This window comes from Manacus vitellinus, unplaced genomic scaffold, assembly GCF_001715985.3.
Source record: "Manacus vitellinus isolate BGI_N305 unplaced genomic scaffold, ASM171598v3 scaffold_52_pilon, whole genome shotgun sequence".
Classification (NCBI taxonomy): Eukaryota; Metazoa; Chordata; class Aves; order Passeriformes; family Pipridae; genus Manacus; species Manacus vitellinus.
The window spans coordinates 2,335,714-2,347,408 of record NW_021940628.1 but is presented as its reverse complement, the minus strand read 5'-3'; the positions used below and the strand labels follow the sequence as shown (position 1 = coordinate 2,347,408).

At 55.0% G+C, this 11,695-nt stretch overlaps 1 protein-coding gene across 1 annotated transcript; it reads right to left on the bottom strand.

The window, feature by feature from the left end:
* Window positions 1-841: 841 nt before the first annotated feature.
* On the bottom strand, window positions 842-7,361 carry NT5C1A (5'-nucleotidase, cytosolic IA). The gene is made up of 6 exons (XM_029963043.1): window positions 7,331-7,361; window positions 6,071-6,570; window positions 5,120-5,249; window positions 4,714-4,836; window positions 4,089-4,273; window positions 842-3,863 (listed from the first exon to the last, which is right to left on the bottom strand). The coding sequence occupies exons 1-6, from the start codon at window positions 7,359-7,361 to the stop codon at window positions 3,498-3,500; spliced, it is 1,335 nt and encodes a 444-aa protein (XP_029818903.1). The 3' UTR covers window positions 842-3,497.
* Between the last annotated feature and the right edge of the window lie 4,334 nt (window positions 7,362-11,695).

Here is an 11,695-nt window from a genome sequence, read left to right as displayed (position 1 = left end):
TGGCCCATGTCCTTCCATGACCCGCCCTGGCCCTGGTGTCAACCCTCGGAGTCCAGGGGTTTGGGGTGGATTTTGCATCAGAGGCAGCTCTTGGCCTTGGTGTGGACATCTTGACCTCTCAGGAGTGGATGGACCCACCTGGACTTTCACTGGTGCAACAGGGGCTGGAATCTGTGCTGGAATTTGATTTTTCCTCCAGGCATCTGGTGGAAGAACACTCAGGACTGGGGATGGGCTGGGGGAAGGCATTCCAGCAAAACAAAACACTCTCTGCTGAGGGCCATCCATCCCTTAAATGAACACCCATAGCAGGGATGCTGCCCCGGGGCCTATGGACATTCCTTGGCTATATTTGGTGCTGGATGGAGAATTTGTTGCTTCCCCTTAACCCATCTGTTCCCCTTATTGGCAGGGAGGAGCCAACACCAGAACTGCAGTGTCGCTACTCGGATAAACCCGGTACTTCAGCAGCAATAAATCTCCTCTGTTAAGCTTTTGCTGCCTCCCACCTGTTGGCTGAGAGAAGATCAAGTTGACAAAAGTCTTCTGCCAAACTGTATTTTTATCCAGGGCTTCATCACGAGTCCAGGTTCCCACAAAAGCCGTTCACAAAGCAGAGGGAGGTGTTTGTATCACCACACATCTCAACTCTGGAATCCCACCTCTCCCAGAGGTTTCCAGTTCCAAATTAGGTGCTTTAATTACATTTTCTGAATTCCCTTAAATCCCCAAAAGCTTCTCGTCGCCCCCACCCCACCCTCCTAAAACCTGGGAGGTCCCAGGCAGGGACCCCAGACAGCCAAAATACTCATTGTGAGAAAGGCGACTGAGAGAGCCAGGCTGGGACCAACACGGTTTATTACAGAAAAACACCCCCAGGGATTTCATTAACATGGCAAAAAAAAAAAACAAACCACTGGAGGACAATGAAGTGAAACCCAGGGCAACAACACGCAGCAGGAAAGTCCAGTTGTCAGCCAGGAGAGCACAAGAGGCACGACTGCACTGGCCCATCCAGGTGGGAGATGTGCCCAGCCCATGGAGCTGGAACCAGGGACCCCATCACACCCCCAGCCCGAGGGGACGTGGCAGGTGGGCACATGAGGAAAGCACACAAGCAGCAAGTCCATGTCTTCCAGTTGTAGTGATGGAGGAGATAAAAACACAAGAAGCCACGTGGATAAAAGCAAATGGGGCAGCCACTGCAGGAACAGAAATCCCCACTCGGGAAGGACTCAAGGGGGGAGAAGGGAGGTTTGCCTCACCTGGGGCCCATTTCCTGAGTCCCACGTCTCCCAGTGAGCCCCTAAGCTGCCCTGGCAGCAGAAGGACCCTAAGCACAGTCACTAAAACCCTGCCCTCAGCTCACACCCAGCTCCCTGTGCATCTCAGGGCCTGGAAAGGCAGCAGGAAAGCTGCTGAGATCCAGGGCTGTGCCCCAAAATCACCGTGCGTACTTCCCTGGAGCTCACAGCACCTCCAGACAGGGCATCCATCTCCTCCTGCCAGCCCAGCCCTGCCAACACCAACCTCTGGATCATCCAACACATTCCCCACGGCACCCAGTGCAACCACCCACCCCAGTGGCCGTGCTTGCACCCTGTATCCAATCCCACTGGCACCCTGCCCTGCTCCGAAGGGCTGGCTGACAATTCCATTCCTCCTGGAACATCCCCTCCCGTGGGCAAGCTGGGCTTGGCTGGGCTTCCACGATGCAGATCTTCAGGAAACACCTTGGAGATGTTTACTGAGAAGCCAGGCTGTGCTGCTCCCCTCCCAGCTGCCAAAAAAGGTCTCCAAGATCCAGCCCAAGATCCCAAAATCTTGGGTTCACATCAAAAAGACGAGACCTTTCTATAAACCTGAATGTTAATGGATGTGTTACCAAGATACTCACGCCTTTCAAGATTTTTTTCTTTGTTTGTTTGGATTTTAGACCTTCCTCTGAGGTCTTTGTCACCCAGATGTGACAAAGAACAGTCTGTCAAAGAGTTTGGGGGGGAAAAAAGTGCAATTTGCTCTTCACTGCCAGAGCGGGATTTAGTGCAATGAGAAAAGTCTGCCAAGCCACTGAAGGCATCACCAGCTTGTTTATATATTCCTCAAAAGTGCAATAACTCAAGCTCCAGCCTCACTCTTTGAGCTGAAACTTCCCTGGAAAGAGCCAGAGGCAGACACACACCTTGGGGAAACTTCAGCCCATGGAGTTTGTAGAAAACTACAAACTGATAATACTGAGCATCCTTCCTGCTACACTTCCTCCTACACTGTGGGGTGTAGTACAAAAAAAAAAAAAAAGGAAAAAAAAAAACACAAGGAAGAAATAATCTTTAAATTTTCCTCCTGGGGGTGTCCTCTGGGACAGGGCTTTGAGCAGAAATGTCAGTGTGATTTCCACACCAGTTTCTCTCCAATTGATCTCTCAGCCTGTTTTTTTAATCAGAGATTTGGTTCTCTCACAGCATCACTAGCAGAGGTGTCTATTTTAGGAAACACCAGAGGTTTTAAGAAGCTGAGGAGAAAAAGATTATCAACTCATATGGGCTCAGCCTAGAAAGGGAAAAAAAAAATCCTTTAATTAAAATCCCCAGGCTGAAATTCTCTGCAGATTTACCTAAATGGACTTCAAATGATGTCCCTAATATATCAGGGCCTGCTTTTAACTTAATTGAAGCCCTGGGCATGTGTCTGCAGCCCCTGGACAGCTCAGGGATGAGCTGGGCTTTGGATGCCTCACCGAGATTATTATTTTCAAGTGCTAAATCATGCAAGTGTGAAACCCAAATACAAAAACCTGGGCCCAACAATACATTAGCTAGCCCAAAGCTCCAAGCAGGAAACAGGATTTTTTCATTTTAATATGTAAGTATTTGTTTCTATTTTTCCAAATTTAAGCTGTTCAGCTGGCAAAATCTTGCTGTGAGGACAGATATTGAATATTTTCTAGTTAGGGAGCAGAAGATGAGCCTGGGAAGACACAATACTACAGTTTAATTTTAGTTAAAAGGGGCATTTTGTTTCAAAGCTGCAAGAAAGGTTGTTGGGTGCTCCCCACTTTCCAGTTCAGCCTAAACATTTGCTCTGGAAGCCGAAGTCTCCGGGAGTTACCTGGGGTTTTAAATAAACACCAATAGGTGAAACCTGCCTGGCACAAAGAGTCCACACAAGGCGGATCCATCCTCGAGGGATTTTGCCTGAAGCGAGCGCAGAGCGCGCGGGCGAACTGGGGAAACGGCTCATGGGCTGCCTGGCACAGGGGAGTCCCCAGTCCCACGAGGGACAGGGACACCCCCACAGCACCCCCATTAAAAGAGGTGAAAGGAAGGGTTCCATCAGCCCCCTCCTCCCTCCGCGCCCCCGACACGGCTCCCCCGCTGGGGAATAAACTCACGTTCCCCGGGACAAACGCTCTCTGCCTCGCAGACCACGACCCCGCCGGGGGTGTCACACACACGGGATGAGGTCCATGCCGGGGGCTGTGGGACCAGCCAGTTCCACTATTTACTGTTGGGGGTTTGCTTCTCCTGCGCCGGCCGCTTGTGCTTCTGGGCGACGCCGTAGGGGACGTGGGCGGCCACGGTGCCCATCTCCTTGGCTCCCTCCACGTGGAACATCTGGTCGTCGAAGAAGATGTGGGGGCGGATCTTCCTCAGCAGCGGCCCCTTGGGAGCCCCGGCCAGGAACAAAGCCTCGTCCGTCTCCAGGCCCCAGCTGCGCAGAGTCTTTAGGGCCCGGGCGCCCGAGCTGGCCGCGCTCCTGGCGGTGACCAGGTACGTGCGGATGGGGCACTCCATCCTCAGCCCCTTGGAGTAGAACTTCTTCTGCAGCTTCCCCAGGGCCTCCAGGAAGCCCTTCAGGGGTCCCTGACGAAGCAAGAAGAAACCATCACTTTGCAGATGTCCATGCCATCCTTCTTCCTCCCTAAACGACAGCAGGGGCCCCACCACAGCCATCCCATGGGCCAGCAGCTGCTGACCTACCCTGCCTCACACCCCACATGCCCATCTCTGCCTTATTCCCAGAGGTGAGAGCATCCCTGAGGGCTGCCTCCCTCCCAGAGCCTTTTCCTGGCTTCACCCCAGTGCTACCTGTGCCAGAGGCTTGTTCTCGTGAGCCTTTTCGTGCTCAAAGAACATGTCCAAGCCGTGAGCCTTCACGATCTGCTCCGACTCGTCCGAGAAGAGCACGGCGTCCCCGTCAAACGCCACCCGCAGCTGGTTCTCTGACACCTCCAGGTCTCTGCTGGGGCTGAAGATGGTGGCTGCAGCAATCCCTGCAGAGGTAAAGCGTGAGGCAAGAGGTGGCAGTTACCCAAGGATCCGTCCTCGTGGCGCGTCCACTGAGGAGCAGAGCAAAACACGACGGGCTGGAAGCAAACACCGCAAGGAAATGCACCCAGCAGCGCCTGCAGCTTGGCCCCAAGACCTTTTACAGCAAAAACAAATCCCCAGATGACAAATCACCCTTTGCATATGGGAATTAATGAGGAAAAACACCGCCTTTGCCTTGGAAGAGCTGTGGAGCTCGTGGAAAAGCTTATTTCTATGGAAACTAGAGGCTCTTTGGAGCTTCGAAGATGTGGGATAAGGCAAACCTGAATTGCATGTCAACGTAGGGACATGGATATTGGAGCTATTGCTACTGGCACCAACCCCCTGAGGGCTCCAGGCTCCCCCCATTTCCCCCCACCCCCAGGCTGGACCCCAGACTCACCCTCTTCAATGGCCCCACTCACTTTCTCGGCGTCAGAGGAGAGGTAGAGGTTGGCGTGATAGGCCTTGAGGTAACAGATGGGGCTGTTCCCTCCCGTCATGCAGAACCTCTCGATGAACAGATCTGAGGGCAGACAGACCCCGGGGTGAGCCCTGGTGCCCCCTGAACAAGCCTTGACCTGCTGCTCCCCGTGGCATCCCCAGAGCCGGCAGGACTGGGCTAATTTTGGCTCTGCTGCCCAACAGCAGGGCCAGCAGCCAGAGCACCTCAGCATCGGCCAACTCCTGCTCTCAATACCCAGGAAATCTGGGAGAAGCGGGCTCAGAGGGTGTTTGGCAGGAGGAGACAGGAGAAAACATCTCCTTTTCTTGGTGCCAAGCAAAGGATGCCTTCCCTCCCCGCTTACCGTAGTGGTTGATGCTGTTGATCAAGCGAACCCCAACCTGGGCGTGGTTGTTGGTCATGAGGACGATGTCAAAGAGCTCCTCGCTGTCAGGGTAGAGCTCTCTCAGTTGTGTATTCACTGCCTCCAGTGCCTGCAGCACCCCAGGGTGAGGGGGGGGGAGTGTCAGCGAGCCCCAGGTATGGCTGTGACCCCCCTCCCACCGAGCAAAACACTCCTTTTCACCAAACCAGGGATCTGGCCCAGCCCCAGCTACACCCTGAGCCAAGCCAGCATCGACTGGGGAAAAAACAGACTGATTTCTGAGGGGGAAAAACCCACATAGCTGCTCTTCTGTTTTCAAACATGAAAGGTTTCGAGCTTAAGAAATGAGAATAAATTAGCTCTGAGTTACAGATAAGTGTTTTTCAAGCAATCAGAAACAGAATAAGTCTCTCCCCACCGAGTGGATTAGTTTATTCATTGGGAACAGGCAAGAGATTGCTCCAGCGAGCACCCAAAGCTGCACTAAATCCAGAGGAACTGGGAAAGAAACTGGAAAATGTTTTTCAAGTTTGAAATGCCTCATTTCAACACATCAAAATTAGAAATTGGCTGACTCTGCAGCAAGGCTAAACTCAGCCAATTTACAAGAATAAATAAATTGTAATAATAATAATTTTTTTAAGGTTATGAGAATTCCCTAAAGGAAAACTCTAAATATGATCCAAAGAGATGATTTCTTCAATTCTTGGGCTCAGTTGCCAAAATCCAGCATTTGCTCAGCCCTGGAAGCAGCAACATCACTTGCCAGGAGGTTTATTTGACCTCTGTTTGCTCTATGGCTGCATCCCTTCTGCCACACTGCTCGTCTCCATCCCGACCCCATGCAAGCATCCCACAGCACTCCCCTCTCCCAGGAATTTTTGGGTGAGGACCACCGTGCTGATTCACCTTAGGTGGGTGGACGCTCACCTTGACAAAGGGAAAGGCAGCCCCGGGGAGGAAGGGCTCGTTCTCGTGGTCCAGCTGGTATTTCACGTAGGCCTCCACCCCTTGCTCGTTGTAGATCTTCTGCTCCTCCTCCATGCGGAACAGCGCCCGCGAGGACACCGCGATGGTGATGGCGTTCTCCGGCTTGGGCTGTGGGCAGAGGGACAAACTGGGGAGGCAGCCCCTGCTCCCAGCCCCGCTCCCTGGGCTGGCATCTCTTCGCTCCCAGCATGAAAGGCCAGGGGGTGGGTGACACCTCCGTAGTGATTTGGAGGACAAGGGGCAGCTGCAACCCCGATCTCCCGATGCGCCTGACGCGCCGCCCCCACACCTTTGGGATACCTGCAGTCCCGCTCCCGAGCATTCCCACTGCAAGCAGGCTCTCAGGCCCAACAGACTACCCCAGGAGAACCACTCAGCCTCATGCAGAAGGGATTTTTGTGGCTTTTCCCACCCCCCAGCCAGGAAAAACCACTCTGCGGCTCAGCCAGATCCGCATCCCGTGATGCCGTCCAGATGTGACAAACAACCCACGCCAGCTCAGCTCCTAAAAACACTTGATAGAGTTATTGTGGGCGGAAACATGACAAACAGGTGGTGCAGGCAATGATTTATGTGTCATTATTATTAATGTTCGAAGGCTTGATCCAAAATCCACTCAAGTCAACAAGGCACCTCCAGTGGGACTTGGCAGGGAGGGAGGGAACACTGGGAAAGTCAATCTCATCTTGACCCCCACCCGATGTCCCTCTCCCCTTAGAGGGCAGGGAGGTGTTAATCCCCATCAGTCACTTGCAAGCACAAAAATAAGTTAATTACTGGTGGCCAATGAGGAATGCTCACTGCCAGGACAGCAAATCCTACAGAGGGACAGGGGCACAGGGAGCCCTGTCCCCAGCAGAGCCTGCAGCGAGACCAGGGACCAGGACAGGCCTCAGGGGCTCCCTGGGAGCTCAGGGATGCATCTCTGCAGGAAGCCTGTGAAATCCAGGTGTCAGCACTGCAGAAACCACTCCTCTGTGATCTCTGGGATCCTTTGTGGCATTACCCCGTGAGTAATCCTCCGGCAATGCCGTTTGCCCAGGGGGTGGAGGGTGCCTCTGCCAGCTGCTCCTCACACCCAGGTGCTCCAAAGTTCAAGCTCCCACCCTGCCTAGGGCTGAGCTTTACAGGAACAGCAGCCTGGCAAGGACAGGTACCCCATCCACACTGGGGATTCACTCCCCACAGGGCTGGGCTTGCCCTGGGACTCGCTCTGCCCCCAGCCCGGCATGGAGACACACCCAGGAATGAGTCACTGGGAGCTTCCATCCCACTCCCAGCACCAAATGCCCCTGTAAGCAGTGCCCAAGGCCAGCCCTGCAGCACGGTCAGTCCCCTCTCCAAGGCTGCATCAGTCCCCAAATTCCCAAAATCCCCAGCGAAGCAATTAAGCAGCAGGTGATCAGGATGAGACACAGATCAGGTCAGGCTGAGAACATCACTACAGCCACAGGGATCCCTTTCCTGCAGCATTTGCAAAGAAATATGACCCCATTTGAAAGTGGCTCCTTAAGGAAAGCAAGGGAACAACCCCCAGGACATGCAGGATCACCCAGGTCCACGCAGGAGCTGATCCATGGCACCAGCATTGCTCCAAGTGAACCAGGGCCAGGTCTCCAATTATGTTCAGATCCCCAAGGGGTCTCAGCTATTAACTGGTTACAGGCCAAGTCTTGGCACTTCAACTCATTAATTAATAACTCTGGTGACATGGGCCATTTGTTAGCTGAAAATATGAATAACTATTAAAGGTCTTGGGACATCCGGCCATTAGCTGGAGTCCTGCCTCTCCATCCTTCTCCCGACTCCCTGCAGTGCTGGGTCTGTAGGAAAGCTGCCAGGTGTTTGCTCCCTGATCCTGGTCCCCAGCGGACCACAGGGCAAAGCATCCTCCAGAACCAGCCCTGAAGGAAGATCCTTAGGAGAGAAAATAGGTCAGCAGCCCACATGTAACAGCACAGAGACAAAGAAGGGGGCCAGAAGGATGTTTGGGGCCACAAGCCAAGCCGGGTGCCCAGAGGGAATTTCCATCTCTGTCTCCACACACACACACACCTTGCACCCTGAGGGGACACCTTGCACAACAGCAACAGGCTGCTCAAGGTCCCTTCCCCGCCACTTAAAGGCACCAGCCTCCAGGAGGTTAATTTAAGAGGTAATAAACGCAGCAATAAAAATAACCATCAGCTTGGGGCCTGACTCTGCCCCAGCGTGGGCTGCTGGAGCCCCAGGTGCCCGCGGGCAGGAAGCTTGGCCCTTGGGAATGGGACCTGCCGGATCCTGTCGGCTCCTGCCAAGGAAGATTTGCACCTTCGGAGCACTTCAGGCAGGAAAGTCTCACCCGGGTGCTAACGCAGCTCCCAGCTCCGGCTGGGCTGGAACAGCCCTGCTGTTCTCTGGGAAATGCTGACATTTAAAAAATAAGGCAATTCTGCTCTGCGAGGAGGGATCTGCGTTTTGACATTTCTTTGAAGTGGAGGTTTCATTTGGAAGCGTTCCCTCCTCGAGGTTGTTTGGATGCTTCTCCGTCCCTACTAGTACTGCAGATGGCCATTACAACATTCAGAAATGGGCTTTAAAAAGCCTAAGTGCTCCAGGAACCACAACACCTCAAATCCTCCATCAGAGTGCTGCGAACAACCCAACAAATGCCACTTTTCCTCCCAAACTGTGGTGTTTCAAGGCAAACATCCTCCTTTTGTAACAGGAAGCATGTGCATGGGAGGGGTCCTGCTCACAATCCTGGTTGGGATGTATTTAGACTCACAGCCCCCATCCCAACACAGCCTCCTGCTCCTGGTGCCCCAGCCCCTGAGGGTTTGGGAACTCTGAATCACAAACCCTGTTTTCCCCTTGGAGCAACATCCAAGGTCAGCCAAGGTCAGTTAAAGCTCATCATCCAACACAAGCCTGGGCTCTTCTCAGCCAAATCCAACTGAATTTGCTGCCTGGAGATTCACGGTGAGCTCTTCTCCCTTCCTTCTCATGGGAAGGTCAGATCCAGCCCCATCCTGACCATTGAGCAAGAGATTAATGATGTGTTTAAGAGAAGTATGAGCAGGGCAGCACAGGGGAAGGTCCCATCCTAATCCTGGGTCCATCCCTGTGGTCAGGCAAACAGGAGGGATGACCAGGGACATGTCCCGACAGCCCAGCCCTCTGAAGAGGGACATCAGCCCTTGGCACAGCTCCAGGTGATCCACAAAGTCCAAGCCCTTCTCAGAAGCATAAGTGACCTTTCCAACATGCTCCAGATCCATCAAGTGCAAAACCCATCACAGACCCAAACCCCCAATTTGGGGGGCAAAGATGTATTTCAGGAGTGACTGGAAACAGCCCATTTCCCTCTGCAGACCCAACAGCTGGCAGCCTTTAAATAGCTCTTCTAATCAGATGTAAATCCTAAGCAGCCCCCCAAGGATTAGAGGCAGACATTTGGAGATCCCACAGGCTCCCAGGATGAGCAGTGGGACTGTGTCCTCCCACCCACAAGAGCCACAGGTGCCCACAGTGGCACCCAACACCAGCAGCTCCACTGCCACCCCTGGAGGCCACCACTGGCAGGAGCCACAGTGGGGACCCTGTTCTGCCCCCCTTGATCCCTGCCTGGGGCTGAATCTGCTGGACCCAACTGGATCCTTAAATCCTGTCAGCTCTGGGCACTTCCCTGGATGCTGCAGAAGGCCAAATTCAACATTTGGAGGTGGATTTTGGAGTGAAATATGGTCACAGAAAGGGAAGAAGAAGGGCTTGCTCCAGGATCAAGCATCACCCCCACTCCAGCTACAGCATCCCAAAAATCAGGCACCCTGGTGAGCCGGATGGGACCCCAAGGGTGCAGGGGACAAGCAGGGTGCTCAGAGGAAGGGAGCCAGAAGAAGGTCAGCTCCCATTAACCCCACTCAGCGTCACCAGAGAGGCTGGGGGACATTTTCAGCATTGCTGAGGAGTGACAAATCCCTTCGCTGACCTCCCCAGCTGGCAGGAGCGAGGCTGGAGCAGCCACAGGAGCCGGAGCATGGGAAGAGCAGAGACCCCTGCAAAGTGGGAATGCCCTGTTAACCAACCCATTTCCCAGCCAGGAATGGGCTCCCCAAAATCCCCCTGCCTCCTGCCACCTCACAGCCCGTGTCCAGGAGGGAGCAGCCCCCACAGCTCACATCTGCTCCCCCACAGGTACCTGCTCCTGTTCCACCAAGAGGACAGACAGACCTGGCACCTCCAAGGGCACAGACTGACAACTCCATTTCCCGCATGCACGAGGGAGCCCTGGGTGTTCTGAGCCCCCTGCTCGGGATCAGATTAAAGTTCAGGGCGATGGCTGGGATGGTTTTGAGTTTTCCCAGAGCATTATTTACGCTGCAGAAAAGAGCTCTGCAGCCATCCATCACCGGGCTGGCAGCTGCCTGGCAGGGCAGGGCAGGGCACCCCAGCTCTGTGCGAGGGCCCCCAGCCTGCCCCAACGGAGGGGCACGGGGCTGAGCATCATCCTCAGCCCCACAAAGGGGGATGGCACAGCCTGACTTGAGGATCTGGGTGCCTGGATCTCGGCCCTGCCGCTGATTTGCTGTGTGAGCAAAGCCCATCCCTACCCGGCGCCTCAGTCGTACAGCGCAGACGGGGGCACTGGTCACCGAGCTGCCTGCAAGGAGAGGAGGAGCCTGGGCTGACATCCACACAGGCCGAGAGCATGGCATGAAAGACAACTAGCTGCATCCTGCCACCAGGCCAGGCTGTCCCTCTTCCTCTGGGAAGGGCACAGCAATGCCAGCTGGCAGCGGGTCCACGACAGGGGGCTGCAGCCGGGTCCCCAGCCAGGAAAGCACAGGGGCTGCTCCAAGTTGGGGTCTGCAGAGCGAGAGCTTGGCTGTCTCCCCTCGTGGAGAGGTCACACACAGAGCACCACAGCTATCCCGAGGTACAGCAGCACTTCCAAGCGCTCCCATGTTTAAACCCGGCAGGCTCAGCCCTGGTTAGATAACGGAGGCTTTCCCTCTAATCTCCCAGAGTAGGCGAGCCTGGCAGGGGCAGCTGCACCCCTGTGACACCCCACTGCTCTGGGCAGGGATTCAGCTCCCGGGCTGTCCCCCTGCTCCAGCACTGCCACCCCTCCTGTCCCTGGCAGGGCCTCCCGCCTTGGCGCGGGGGACGGGCAGCTCATGGGACACGGAGCCACTCTGCAAGGACACCTCAGCCCGGGAGGGACCCGGGAACACCACAGGGACCCACAGGAACCCAGAGACAACCAAGCGTAACCCAGGGATGCCAAGGAGGAGTGGGGGCATCTGGAGAGACCCCGGGACCTGGACGGAGACAGGGTGTCAAAGAAAAACCAGAGACACCCCCGGGGGGACCCCAGAGAGTGTGGAGGAGATGGGATGGGGCACCCAGAGACACCCGGGGGGTTCCACGGGGGAATCCAGAGAAGATGAGGCACCCAGGAGGACCACAGAGAACCTGTAGAAGATGGGGCCCCTGGAGTGACCTGGGGGCACCCGGGGGAGATGGGGCACGCGGTTTGGAGGGGGGCACCCAGAGGGGCTGCGTCCCCCCGGGGGGCAGGGA